General features: G+C 45.4%; 1 protein-coding gene and 1 pseudogene across 1 annotated transcript; both read right to left on the reverse strand.

The window, feature by feature from the left end:
• Nucleotides 1-339: 339 nt before the first annotated feature.
• LOC148098124 (olfactory receptor 1496-like) lies at nt 340-1,329 on the reverse strand. Its single transcript, XM_087853129.1, has one exon. The coding sequence runs from the start codon at nt 1,309-1,311 to the stop codon at nt 340-342; it is 972 nt and encodes a 323-aa protein (XP_087709255.1). The 5' UTR covers nt 1,312-1,329.
• A 10,662-nt stretch (nt 1,330-11,991) lies between these two features.
• On the reverse strand, nt 11,992-12,981 carry LOC102777934 (olfactory receptor 2K2-like; annotated as a pseudogene).
• Nucleotides 12,982-15,366: the final 2,385 nt, after the last annotated feature.

Below are 15,366 nucleotides of genomic sequence, written 5' to 3' on the forward strand. Positions count from 1 at the left end.
CACATCTAAAACAGTTTGTCTTTTAATCCTTTTCACATGTGCAGTCTCCACGGTGCCTGTTATTTCCTTGAACAGTAATGAAAAGAAAGACTGAAATTTACAGCCTTTCTACATATGAGTGTTTTTTTGGTAATTAGGCAGGTGACCATCAAAAATACATTTAGTGCAAAGACATCTACAAAATGTAAATCATCTGGGAAATGCAGATAAATAGTAAAACTACATATCCACTCACATCAATAGACATGTTTTCTCCAAAGAAAACACAAATTTCAGTAAAAATTTAAAAAAAAAATTTGGACTTATTTTAAAATGGATGTCAAACAATGGGTGTGACACTTAGCTGTGCGTGACATGATTTTCTGACCGAATAAAACAAAAATTAGTTATTTTTAAAATAACAACACTATAAAATCTTTTTCGAATTTTGGTCAGTTTGAAACCGTACATCAGAGGATTCATAATAGGAGGAATGATAAGAAACTCTATTGCTACAAAGTTTTGAAGGGTCCGATGCAACTCTTTCGAACCCAGTCGCATACTTATAACATCAGTAAATATTGCCAAAGCAAAAGTAAATAATGAGACGAGATGTGGGACACATGTTTGCATGAACTTTGCTCTGTTTTCTATAGACCTGACACATGTTTTAATGATATACATATAGGACCAAACTATAAAAACACCATGAAGCAAATAAATAATTATTGTAATATTTGCAAATATGCCATTAACTATAGTTTGTGCTGGAAAACAAGCGAGTTGAACAATAATCCAGTTCACACAGAAGAGTGTGGAAAGATACGGGCTGCATAACTTCAGTCTGGATGTTAGAAAGGCATTCGTAGCCGCAATGCAGACGGTTGTTAACCACAAAAAACATGCAAACCTAATGACTCTTTGCTTTGACATGATAGAGTGGTACTTCAGGGGCTGACATATGGCCACATATCTGTCATATGCCATGAGTGCAAGAATCGACAGTTCGCCGCAGACAAAAGAATAAATCACCTTGGTCTGAATAAGGCAACCGTAATATGAGATGACATAAACATTAGAGAGGAGATCCCAGAGAAATTTGGGAAAGAAACCTGCTGTTCCATAAAGTGCATTCATGCAAAAGACACAGAGCAGAATATACATTGATTCATGGAGGTTGCTGTCCAAGATGATGATCACAATGAGAGAAACATTTAGCAGGCAAATGATGCAGTAACACAACAAACTGAGGAAAAAGAGAACAAACCTGTGACTGATTGTTTCATTGAAACCTGAAAGAAAAAACATTGTTATTACAGAAACATTATTCATTGTGATTGAGAGACCTAAGTGAAGCCTAGTCTCTCACTGTATCTGGTCTCTGTTCTCCTCTCTCCTCTATCAGGTACAGATAACAGCAACATGTGAGCTGGGATTTCAAACCAGCCAATCATTGATCTGGAATTAAAGCTCACAGCTTTGGAAAATCACAGGGGATTTAATATGTATCATGTACTAAACACATAATAAAACGAACCTGCAGGTTCTTTAAAAAGAAATATTAAAACATTTTACAACTTTATTTAAAAAATGCTTTCTTCGCAATACTGTTAGGAATTTCTTACATTTATGCCAATTAAACATAATTGTCCAGGGCTTGTTGTGGTTTTCTTCTGTTTTTCGTTTGTAGTCTTTCGTAGTCCAGTCAGATCATTGTTGCTTCAGTGATAATGATCAGGCTCTCTGACGTTTGCTGAAGTCACTAGAAAGACAGTAAGAAGTTCTTGTGAATGTTGCTTTGTCTTTGCCTCTTTCCTGTTCCACAATGGAAAGATTCCATCCCAGGTACCTCTCCACTTTTCTGCAGAGTGATGTAACCTTATCGATGCACCACGATCACCCCTTTTTCCTCCAGCCCAGAAAAGAGTAAATCAGTTTTTTTTGCGTAAAACCATGGTCTCAGAGATCAGGTTGTATATTCTGAGTTGCTGCAGGAACCACAACCTCTGCTGGGCCTTCTTCTGGATAGAGTCTATATGTGGGGACCACTTCAGATCGCTTGAAAAGGTGGGTCCTAGGAATCTGAAGTGATCCACGGTAAGTACTCTATTTTTAAGGATAGTTAGGGCGAGTCTGAAGGTTCACTGTCACCTCCACAGTCGGGTCCGGGTGGTTCTGACTGCAACAGTGGAACAGCTGGTCCACCTCCTGTCTGTACGTGGACTCGTCTTCATTGTGGATCAGACCAGTGATTACCAGTTTGCAAATCATGCAAACAGATCCATAGAAGATGCCATCAACGTAGCTCTCCACTCTGTGCTGAGCCACCTGGAGCAGTGGCAAAGCTACGTCCGAATGCTTTTTGTGGGTGTTCTCAGAATCTCATCTCTAGTTTGTGGTTCTGTTGGCTTCATCGGGTGATGGCCTTCTGCTCGCTTTGGAACGGTTCACAGCTGAGTTTGAAGCAGTGGGAATGAGAATCAGCACCTCCAAATCTGAGGCCATGGTCCTCAGCCGGAAAAGGGTGGAGTGCCCATTTCAGGTCAGGGACGAGTTCCTGCCCTGAAGTGTCACGGCCTGGGGATTCGGCGAGACGCTGATTGGCCTTTTCTGTCTTTTTCTCTCTGTCGTGCTCTCTCTCTCTCCTCCTCTCTGTCGCCTGGTCGGAACTCATTGTGGTTTCACGCCCTCGGCCCATGCCCACGCCCACGGAAAAGAACACAGGTGATGCCCACCTTCGTTGGATCGTTGTCTACCATGTGTCAGTGAAAGTCAAGCTACAGCTCAAGATAAGTCAAGTGTCTTTTGTGAATATCGTTCTCATTCCTGTCTCCTTATCTACAGAACCCCTGGCTTACCTTTCCCGTGTGAATCTGTGTGTCAAGTGTAAAAAGAAGGACTTCCGTCGTGTATGTGGAGAGTTGGAGAGCGAGTGATTTCCCCCTTGGATTTCCCTTGTGTTCAGCTGATTCAGGAGTCCCACGTTTGAGTCCCCTGCATAGAACCTTAACATAACGATCCAGCGAGAATATGGACTCAGCGGACTCTGCCGCCCAGCAGCGCGTCCTCACGGCCGAGGAGGTTTTGGAATGCCACGAACAAATGCTGCAGCTCATCAATCAGCAGTTGGCCGCTCTAACGCAGGCCCTTGCTCAGCACGTACCCCTGGTAAGCCCAGCAGCCTCTCCTCCCTCTGTCTCCTCACAGTTACCGGCTTCTGAGCCTCCGGCACCCAGGCCTTTGGCTTCGCCTCATCCCACTCCCTCAGAGCCCCCGGCGCGAGCTTTGCCAACCCCGGAACCCTTCGCGGGTGAGTTTCACAAGTGTGTCAGTTTTCTGACCCAAATAACAATGCAGTTTAGACAGTTCCGGAGGACATATGAAACTGACGAGGCTAAGATTGCCTTTTTTGTCCAGCTCTTACGCAGACCGGCTTTAAACTGGGCTCAAGCTGTTTTGAGAACTGACGCCAGCATCTCATATCAGGATTCTTGCTAAATTTAAATGTGCAAAGCAGCATCTGGCGGAAGCGCCACGAGTGGCGGAAGAGATTCGGAGTCGCATAACATGGAGGAGGGTGAGCAACCTATGCAGCTGGGTTGCTCTCGCCTTTCACCCAAGGAATGGCACCGTCGGTGGAGGGCTGATGAGTGTTTTTATTGCGGTCGTAACGGTCATGTTGCTAATGTTTGCTCGTCTCTTCCAAAAGGCCGTGCCCACCAGTAGAGAGGAGAATACAGGTGGGCGAGGTCTCTAGTTCACAGTCTCCTCCACGGCTCATGCTAGCAGCTAAATTAACGGTGCAGCTTCAGGTCCACCCTCTTAAGGCTCTAATCGATTCAGGGGCGGAAGAGAACTTTATTGACGCTTTGCTGGTCCAACAATTTAATCTGAACTCCGAGTTTCTGCCACAGTCACTCCAAGTCACCGCCCTCAGTGGCCAGCGGCTGCCTAACATCACTCATATCACTGAGCCCGTTTTACTGATTCTCTCTGGCAATCATTCCCAGACTATACAGCTGTATGTGTTTCAAGCTCCACTCACGCCACTAGTTCTGGGTTACCCTTGGTTGCATCAACATAACCCTGTTATTGATAGGAAAAAGGAGAGCATTGTTGAGTGGTGGGGAGGATTGTCACATGTCCTGTCTTAAAGCTGCCACCCCCTCTTCCGAACTACTAACCAATTCTTCTCTCTCCAAGCCGCCGGACCCCGCCACCAGTATACCATGATCTCAAACAAGTGTTTTGCAAGGATAGAGCACACTCGCTTCCTCCGCATCGGCCGTATGACTGCGGCATTGATCTTCTTCCAGGTGCACCTCTCCCTACCAGCTGCCTATACAGTCTGTCTCAACCCGAACGTGAAAGTATAGAAAAATACATCAACGAATCATTCACCGCAGGTCTCATTCGTCCGTCGTCATCTCCTGTGGCCGGCGGCTTCTTCTTCGTTGCCAAGACAAGAGCTTACGACCTTGTATTTATTATCGGGGCCTTAACAACATCTCAGTGAAGAATAAATATCCACTCACTCTTTTAAATTCTGCCTTCGAGCTCCTTCAGGGGGCCACCCTCTTCAATAAGCTGGACCTGCGCAACGCCTACCATCTGGTAAGAATAAGGGAGGGGGATGAATGGAAAACAGCCTTCAATACTCACCTTGGTCATTTTGAATATCTTGTCATGCCGTTTGGTCTCACCAATGCCCCAGCTGTTTTTCAGGCCCTGGTAAACGACGTACTGCGGGACTTCATTAACCACTTCGTCTTCGTTTATCTGGATGACATCCTTATTTTCTCCCATTCTGTCTCTGAACACGAACGCCATGTCAGGCAGGTCGTTCAACGCCTCCTGGAAAAACGTCTCTTCGTGAAGGGGGAAAAATGTGAGTTTCATTCTTCCACAGTCTCTTTCCTGGGCTATGTCATTGAACAAGGTAACCTGAGAGCGGACCCCGCCAAAGTTCAGGCTGTGTTAAACTGGCCAACTCCATCCCATCGCAAGCAGCTTCAGAGTTTCTTGGGTTTCACTAACTTTTATCGCTGTTTCATCCGCAACTATAGCCAGCTTGCTCTACCCCTGACTTGTCTCACCTCACTCAAGGTCCCCTTCCGTAGGGATGATCCAGCTCGCCAGGCTCTCTCTTGCCTGAAGGAGCCTTGCCTCTGCACCCATCATCAACCAACCTGATCTCAGTCAACCCTTTGTCGTGGAGGTGGATGCCTTAGACGCAAGAGTGGGGGCGGTGCTCTCCCGGCGAGAAGGCGGTAAGGTTCATCCTTGTGCTTACTTCTCTTGTCGTCTCTCTCCTGCAGAGATGAATTATGATGTGGGGAACTGAGAGCTATTGGCCATCAAGCTGGCCCTAGAAGAGTGGCCTCACTGGTTGGAGGGAGCTGCCCAACCGTTCGTGGTTTGGACGGACCACAAAAACCTGGAATACATCCGGTCCGCGAAACGACTAAACACCAGGCAAGCTAGGTGGGCTCTGTTTCTCACCAGATTCCAATTCACAATCACCTACAAACCCGGCTCTCGTAATGTCAAACCCGATTCCCTCTCACGCCAATTTGCCACCTCCGAAGACGCTGCCCAGGACGCCCCCATTCTTCCTTCCATGTGTGTTGTCGGGGCCCTAACCTGGGAGATTGAGTCAGCTATTCGAGAGGCCCAACAAACGCAACCGGACCCTGGTACGGGTCCCCCGGGCCTTCTCTTTTTTTCCCTCTACTGTCAGATCACGAGTTTTGCATTGGGCTCACACGGCCAAGTTCACCTGCCACCCTGGGGTCCACCGCAGCATTACCTTCCTCCAACGCTTCGCCTGGTAGCTAAGGACGTCCGCGAATACATTGCTGCCTGTCCTACATGCGCTCAAAACAAGAGCGTCAATCAGCCATCTTCCGGCCTTCTCCAACCCCTACCGACCCCTGGCCGCCCGTGGTCACACATTGCAATGGACTTCATCACGGGCCTCCCTTCCTCATCAGGTAACTCAGTCATCCTTACTATCATTGATCGTTTTTCGAAAGCTGCTCACTTTGTCCCCCTCCCCAAGCTCCCCAATGCTTTAGAAATAGCTCGACTCCTGATTAACCACGTCTTTCGCCTTCACGTAATCTCCACGGACATCATCTCTGATAGGGGGCCGCAGTTCACATCACGGGTCTGGAAAGAATTCTGCAACGCCCTCGGAGCGCAGGTCAGTCTCTCCTCTGGTTTCCACCCTCAGACTAACGGCCAGACAGAACGGGCCAATCAGGAACTCGAGGCGGCCCTCCAGTGCTTGGTATCCACCAATCAGACAACTTGGAGTGAGCAACTCCTATGGGTTGAGTATGCCCACAATAGTGTAACAGGTATTACAATTAAATAATATGAGATGCGCATTAAATTATTGTCTCGACAACTTTGGACTTGTATCAGAAAGTTCTAGGTAAGACTATGGAGCCTTGAAAGGATCAGCAGAGAAGGAACCATACAATGATAGATAAGATGTGATTAGAATAGAAACTGTATTGAAAGTTGTAAAGTTTACAAACCCTGCCTGTCTAAAGCTGGCTTCCTACAGTGCACAAAAGCACATTAAAGGGCTCAAAAATAAAATCAAAACCAGAGTTTCAATTAAAGGGCTTCCGCTCCTTTTGCTCAGTCCACTTCTCTTTGGAAAGAGAAATTAGAGTTCCTTGTGTGTGTGTGTTTCTGTCCACTGGTTCTAACACTACCCGGGTAGATTTTTAAAGTGTTAGTCTTATCTGTGTCAAGGAATGTAGTTATAGTCCTGAGGTTTGCTGAAGATGGATCCCACGGCTGGCCACTCTGGTCCGTCTACAGTCACTCTCTTGGGATTGGCTCGCCACTGAACCCACAGGGTTCAGATCTCGAATGATCCAGTCCTGGTCAAAACCAATCTATGCACACAGTTCAGAGTGCATACATTACTATTTTATCTATGCTTCTTCCATCACTCATTTTTCAGTCAAGTTTTGCTCAAGTATAACAAATTATTTTAGTTATACAATGTCTCAACCATCATGAAATAACTTGAGTTACATCACACAAGGTTTTAGCGCAACAGAAAATATACCTTATAGTTACCCTTTTAAGAATAAATCAACTTGTAAGATTCACTCTCCCATATTTTTCCCTTTAACAGCTCACTTTTAACTGTTTTTTTTTTAAGATATTTCAACTTGAATTATTTCTCAGAAAAATATATCAACTTCTTAAAACATTAATACTTTAACAGAGTAATGAGATCCCTCACATTTTATAATCACATTTTATGAACTTTTTGCATCTTTATCAAATGAATTAACTTCTAAGTCAACAAAACTGAAAGGGTGCATTTAAGCACTACATAACGATATTACTGCTTCTCCAACGTTTTGGAAAGCTAACAAACTCAGATGAATCACAGTAATGTTAGAACACAGAAATACACAAAAATCGCTAAGCAGTACCTTAATACTAGCGGTTAGCTGGGCACATTTTAATATATTCTTTAGCACTTAAAATTAAACATCTGCACATCAGTGATGTTACAGTACTTTAAACATAAATATCACAACTCCGACTGGTTTTGTTTTTTAAAGCAGAAAATCTATTAACAGCAGTCAACTACATATCTTTATGGTGCTAACATTCATGTAGCATCCCTTCCCGGAGCTCGTGGTAAAATAGCTCGCCTGGCTGACGCAGCTCCCTACGGCCGAATTTCACAGATGTCAGATCCTAATAAATAGCCATCTAAATAGCCATCTACTAGTATGTGAAGATAAATTGTGAATTTAACTTTTATTTTAGCTTTTCTTACTGGGATCTTTCAGCTAATTTGGCGGTTGCCTGTGAGTAATGGCTTTCACAACAGCATCTCTGGGCTACCAACCACCTCTCTTTCCGGCCGTCGAAGGTGAGCACTTTGTGCCCTCTTTCCAGCAACATCTACGGAGGTGTCGACGTGCCTGGAGAGCCACCTGGGCCGCCCTTCTTCGAACAGCTGATCGCAATAAGCGCCTGGCGGACCGTCACCGGACCCCCACACCTGCCTACACCCCAGGACAAAAGGTTTGGCTGTGGGCCCGATTTGTTCCGCTCCGGGCTGAGTCAAAGAAACTTGTTATAGACTCTCTGGTTAACCCGGTTTCTGTCCGTCCCCGAAATATGCGGATCCATAAAGTGTTTCATGTGTCTAGAGTGAAACCCTGCCTGTCCAGTCCTTTGTTACACCAAGTTTAAGTATCTCGGGGTCTTGTTCATGAGTGACGGGAGTGGGAGATCGACAGATGGATTGGTGCTGCGGCTGCAGTGATATGGATGCTATACCAGTCTGTTGTGGTGAAGAGAGAGCTGAGTGTAAAAGCGAAGCTCTCAATTTACTGGTCAATCTACGTCCCTCCCCTCCCCTATGGTCACGAGCTGTGGGTAGTGACCAAAAGAACGAGATTGCGGATACAAGCGTCAGAAATGGGCTTCCGCTGAAGGGTGGCTGGCCTCTCCCTTAGAGATAGGGTGAGAAGTTCAGTCTTCCGGGAGGGGCTCAGAGTAGAGCAGCTGCTCTTCCACATTGAATGGAGCCAGTTGAGGTTGTTCGGGCATCCTGGGTACCTCTTGAATGAGGTGTTTCGGGCATGTCCCACCAGGAGGGTTCCCCGGGGCAGACCTGGGACACGCTAGAGAGATTTTATCCCTCAGCTGGCCTGGGAACGCCTTGGTGTTCCCCCAGACAAGTTGGAGGAGGTGGCTGAGGAGAGGGAGGTCTGGGCTCCTCTGCCAGGGCTGCGACCCGGCTCCGGATAAGCAGATGGATGGATGGATGCTCTTTGTGGATTACAGCTCAGCTTTCTATACAATCATCCCGGATATCCTCTTCACCAAACTGGTCACTCTTGGCCTTTGACTTTCTCACCAACTGGCCCCAGACTGTAAGACTTGGCCCCCATCTCTCCTCCACTCGCATGCTGAGCACTGGCTCCCCACAAGGCTGTGTGCTGAGCCCCTTCCTGTATTGTCTCTAAACCTAAGACTGCAGTTCGACCCACAACAACAACATCATCATCAAGTTTGCTGAAGACACCACATTAGTCAGACTTATCTCAAAGGGAGACGAGGCAGCCTACAGAGAGGAAGTCCTGAAGTTAAATGGTAAATGGACTGGTTCTTATATAGCGCTTTTCTACTCATCTGAGCACTCAAAGCGCTTTACATAACTTGTGCATTCACCCATTCGCAGAAGCACATTTGTCTACGTGCTTTTATAGCTAACATTCACACACATTCATACTCCGATGGATGCATCGGAGAGCAATTTGGGGTTAGTATCTTGCCCAAGGATATTCTGTCAAGGTAGGTGTAGAAAAGAGGACTGTATGCAGGACTCCTTTGGGAGAAGACAGTGAATTTATTTACAGTGCGGTAAAGGTGCAACAGTTCAATTATATATATATATATATAGTGATGGGTGCCCAGGTGTGGTCTCCTCCTTTTCTTCCTAGCAGTGCTCATGGCCGTGAAGTGAAAACACATGTAGCGACTTCTTCCAAACAGTAATCCCAAGTGGCGGTCCAGCTCCCGTGATCTCTCTCTCCATTTCCCTCCTGGTGGCAAACACACAAACACACACGGAGTAACTAAACAATCCTCAGATCAACGTAACTGCCACAAAAACCATCCACGCTGCTCTACCGTGCTTCACACAATTATCCAGCGCAGACCGAAGCTCAATCGCCATGTTAAGAAGGCAGCCCGGGAGATGGCGGATAATTGGCTACAGCTGGTCGGCTCCAATCGACAACAGGTGCAGCCAGTCTCTGCGCGGGAACACTCTCGGGAATGCTCGTCACCGCTCGGAGGTAAACAATCCCGTTACGAGAGAGAGGGGAAGGGAGCGACATGCACACAATAACACATTGGCAGGCAGCCAGGTGAGGGCTGTCGGACCATGACCTATTTGGCATGTAGACTAGGGGAAGCCAGGAGTCGAACGACCAACCTTCATAGGTTGGTCATCATAGTGTTCAGAGAAAAAACTAGCACTGACCATTGTGAAAACCAAAGAGATCACTGTCAACTTCAGGTGGCACAGCACTGACTTAGGCCCCCTATACATCAACAGTGATGGTTGGAGAGGGTCCACACCTTCCAGTTTCCCAGGAAGCACAAACTGGACTCCAACCTGCTGCTGATCTTCTACTGCTCGTCCATTGACAGCCTGCTGACATACTACATCAAAGTAAGGTACGGCAGCTGATCAGATGGGAACAGAGTGAAGCTTCACAGTGTAATCAAGGCAGCACAGAAGATTATTGGCTGCCCTCTCCCCTCCCTGGCGGACATTTATTTCACCCGCTGCCTCAACAGAGCAACAAACATCATCAAGGGCAGCTCCCACCCAGGTTTTGACCTGATCGACCTGCTTCCCTCAGAGAAGCGCTACAGGTGCATCAGCACAAACACTGACAGACTTAGGAACAGTTCCTTTGCAAAAGCCATGAGCACCCTGATCTCACACATGCACCGACGACACAGTTTCACCCCCCAATTCAAGCCTCTCCTCTATACACAGAATATACAAACACTACCACCACTGTGCAATATTTAATTTATGTCAAAATACCTCACTGTAAATATAGACTATTTATGTCTATTTATGTTTTCTATTATTGTAATTTTGGTTCTGTTCTTCCTCGGTGAGTGTTCTTTTCTTTCTGCCCGTGTATCCCTGTGTCCAGGCTGCGTTTCTGAGTCTGTGTCATTACGTGTATGTGTTTCCCGTTTTACTTTGAAGGTCTCTGTCTTATGTCAGTGTGTTCTGTTTACGTTTCCCCTACCTCGTCAGCTGTTATGTCCCCCAAGTGTGTTTCCCTCCTGTTTCCCATCCCCTGATTACTGGTATGTGTATTTATAGTGTGTGTTCACCCGTCCTCATTGCTGGTTTGTCTGTGTATTTCCCCGGACCTCCCTGCATGTTCGTTTCTGGTTTGTTTTGTTAGTTTTGCCCAGTTTAGGTTTTCCAGTTTCATGTCCACCCGCACCGTTTGCTGTTTGTATTTTCCCTTGTCATTAAACTCACAAGCACCCGAGCTGCTGCTTCCTGGTCCTAAATAACTCCCACACGGCTTGCCCCGGCAAACCGTGACAGTATCAGTTTAGAGGGTCAAGAACAGCAGGGAGAGAACACGCCTATTGGGGAGGCCTTTGCTGGTAGTTTGTGTGTGGGATGTGGTGCTTCTTGGCCTCACCTGCTGCTGGGAAATGAGCTACCAGATCTTTTTTAAAATTTTTTTTGCAATTGTACACATTTATTTCTTACTATTTAACAGATTACTCATTTCTTTTTACTTAATACAGTAAAAAGAAACATTTTGTCATGTAGAAAAACTGATTTGCACTGTAAATATTCAGCTTCAACTTTCAATCCTTCAAACAATGGAAAAGCCATTTAATTGTACAAGTGTTAAATAAAAACGGACTTTCATGTTTGATTAAGCAGAAATTCTAAAACTGGTCCAGTTGCTAAAACCTCTGACTGGTTCAATAAGTGTTAAAGAAAAAGAGGATAAAACTGAGGAAACTACTAAAACTGCTTCACATCCATGTGGTTTTGGATCAGATTTATAAAACAGCATAATATCAAAATAGATTGACACTCTGATAGTGCTGCCACATCTAAAACAGTTTGTCTTTTAATCCTTTTCACATGTGCAGTCTCCACGGTGCCTGTTATTTCCTTGAACAGTAATGAGAAGAAAGACTGAAATTTACAGCCTTTCTACATATCGGTGGGTTTTTTTTGGTAATTAGGCAGGTGACCATCAAAAATACATTTAGTGCAAAGACATCTACAAAATGTAAATCATCTGGGAAATGCAGATAAATAATAAAACTTCATATCCGCTCACATCAATAGACATGTTTTCAGACAACTCCAAATAAAACACAAATTTCAGTAAAAATTAAAAAAAAAATTGGACTTATTTTAAAATGGATGTCAAACAATGGGTGTGACACTTAGCTGTGTGTGAAACTATTTTCTGATCAAATAAAACAAAAATTAGTTATTTTTAAAATAACAACACTATAAAATCTTTTTCGGATTTTGGTCAGTTTGAAACCGTAAATCAGAGGATTCATAATAGGAGGAATGACAAGAAACTCTATTGCTACAAAGTTTTGAAGGGTCCGAGGCAACTCTTTTGAACCCAGTCGCATACTTATAACATCAGTAAGTATTGCCACAACAAAAGTAAATAATGAGACGAGATGTGGGACACATGTTTGCATGAACTTTGCCCTGTTTTCTATAGACCTGACACATGTTTTAATGATATACATATAGGACCAAACTATAAAAACACCATGAAGCAAATAAATAATTATTGTAATATTTGCAAATATGCCATTAACTATAGTTTGTGCTGGAAAACAAGCGAGTTGAACAATACTCCAGTTCACACATAAGAGTCTGGAAAGATACGGGCTGCATAACTTCAGTCTGGATGTTAGAAAGGTATTCACAGCCACAATGCAGAAAGTTGTGAACCACAAAAAACATGCAAACCTAATGACTCTTTGCTTTGACATGATAGAGTGGTACTTCAGGGGCTGACATATGGCCACATATCTGTCATATGCCATGAGTGCAAGAATCGACAGTTCGCCGCAGACAAAAGAATAAATCATCTGAGTCTGAATAAGGCAACCGTAATATGAGATGACATAAACATCAGAGAGGAGATCCCAGAGAAATTTAGGGTAGAAACCTGCTGTTCCATAAAGTGCATTGATGCAAAAGACGCAGAGCAGAATATACATTGATTCATGGAGGTTGCTGTCCAAGATGATGATCACAATGAGAGAAACATTGACGAAGCAAATGATGCAGTAACACGACAAACTGAGGAAAAAGAGAACAACCCTGTGACTGATTGTTTCATTGAAACCTGAAAGAACAAACATTGTTATTACAGAAACATTATTCATTGTGAGTGAGAGACCTAAGTGAAGCCTAGTCTCTCACTGTATCTGGTCTCTGTTCTACTCTCTCCTCTATCAGGTACAGATAACAGCAACATGTGAGCTGGGATTTCAAACCAGCCAATCATTGATCTGGAACGAAAGCTCACAGCTTTGGAAAATCACAGGGGATTTAATATGTATCATGTACTAAACACATAATAAAACAAACCTGCAGGTTCTTGAAAAAGAAATATTAAAAAGTTTTACAACTTTATTAAAAAAATGCTTTCTTCATAATACTGTTAGGAATTTTTTTTACATTCAAGCCAATTAAACATAATTGTCCAGGGCTTGTTGTGGTTTTCTTCTGTTTTTCGTTTGTAGTCTTTCGTAGTCCAGTCAGATCGTTGTTGCTTCAGTGATAATGATCAGGCTCTCTGACGTTTGCTGAAGTCACTAGAAAGACAGTAAGATGTTTTTGTGAATGTTGCTTTGTCTTTGCCTCTTAGTTACTCTGTGGAAAAAAGAATTGTTTGCACCTGTTACCTGCTACTTACCTGTTATTCTGCCGCCTGCTCACTCTCTACCTTTCCTATTCCACAATGGAAAGATTCCATCCCAGGTACCTCTCCAATTTTCTGCAGAGTGATGTACCTCATCGTTGCACCACGATCACCCCCTTTGCCTCCAGCCCAGAAAAGAGTAAATCAAAGGGGTTTTTTTTTTCGTAAAACCATGGTCTCAGAGATCAGGTTGTAAATCCTGAGTTGCTGCAGGAAACATAACCTCGGCTGGGCCTTCTTCTGGATAGAGTCTATATGTGGGGACCACTTCAGATCGCGTGGAAAGGTGGGTCCTGGGAATCTGAAGTGATCCACAGTAAGTACTCTATTTTTAAGGGTAGTTAGGGCGTCTGAAGGTTCACTGTCACCTCCACAGTCGGGTCCGGGTGGTTCTGACTGCAACAGTGTGTTCCACTGTTGCAGTCAGAACCACCCGGACCCGGGTCCACCTCCTGTCTGTACGTGGACTCGTCTTCATTGTGGATCAGACCAGTGATTACCAGTTTGCAAATCATGCAAACAGATCCATAGAAGATGCCATCAACGTAGCTCTCCACTCTGTGCTGAGCCACCTGGAGCAGTGGCAAAGCTACGTCCGAATGGTCTTTGTGGGTGTTCTCAGAATCTCATCTCTACTTTGTGGTTCAGTTGGCTTCAACGGGTGATGGCCTTCTGCTCACTTTGGAATGGTTCACAGCTGAGTTTGAAGCAGTGGGAATGAGAACCAGCACCTCCAAATCTGAGGCCATGGTCCTCAGCTGGGAAAGGGTGGAGGGCCCACTTCAAGTCAGGGACGAGTTCCTGCCCCAAGTTTAAGTATCTCGGGGTCTTGTTCATGAGTGACGGGAGTGGGAGATCAACAGAGGGATTGGTGCTGCGGCTGCAGTGATATGGATGCTATACCAGTCTGTTGTGGTGAAGAGAGAGCTGAGTGTAAAAGCGAAGCTCTCAATTTACTGGTCAATCTACGTCCCTCCCTTCCCCTATGGTCACGAGCTGTGGGTAGTGACCGAAAGAACGAGATTGCGGATACAAGCGTCAGAAATGGGCTTCCTCTGAAGGGTGGCTGGCCTCTCCCTTAGAGATAGGGTGAGAAGTTCAGTCTTCCGGGATGGGCTCAGAGTAGAGCAGCTGCTCCTCCACATTAAGTGGAGCCAGTTGAGGTTGTTCGGGCATCCTGGGTTCTTCCTGAATGAGGTGTTTCGGGCATGTCCCACCAGGAGGGTTCCCCGGGGCAGACCTGGGACACGCTAGAGAGATTTTATCTCTCAGCTGGCCTGGGAATGCCTTGGTGTTCCCCCAGGCAAGTTGGAGGAGGGGGCTGAGGAGAGGGAGGTCTGGGCTCCTCTGCCAGGGCTGCGGCCCCTGTGACCCGGCTCCGGATAAGAAGATGGATGGATGGATGCTCTTTGTGGATTACAGCTCAGCTTTCTATACAATCATCCCGGATATCCTCTTCACCAAACTGGTCACTCTTGGCCTTTGACTTTCTCACCAACTGGCCCCAGACTGTAAGACTTGGCCCCCATCTCTCCTCCACTCGCATGCTGAGCACTGGCTCCCCACAAGGCTGTGTGCTGAGCCCCCTCCTGTATTGTCTCTAAACCCAGGACTGTAGTTCGACCCACTACAACAACATCATCATCAAGTTTGCTGAAGACACCACATTAGTCAGACTTATCTCAAAAGGAGACGAGGCAGCCTACAGAGAGGAAGTCCTGAAGTTGACATCATACTGTTCAGAGAAAAAACTAGCACTGACCATTATGAAAACCAAAGAGATCATTGTCGACTTCAGGTGGCACATCACTGGCCCCCGATACATCAACAGTGATGGTTGGAGAGGGTCCACACCTTCCAGTTT

This window comes from Neolamprologus brichardi, chromosome 16 (assembly GCF_056152115.1).
Source record: "Neolamprologus brichardi isolate AB-2024 chromosome 16, ASM5615211v1, whole genome shotgun sequence".
Classification (NCBI taxonomy): Eukaryota; Metazoa; Chordata; class Actinopteri; order Cichliformes; family Cichlidae; genus Neolamprologus; species Neolamprologus brichardi.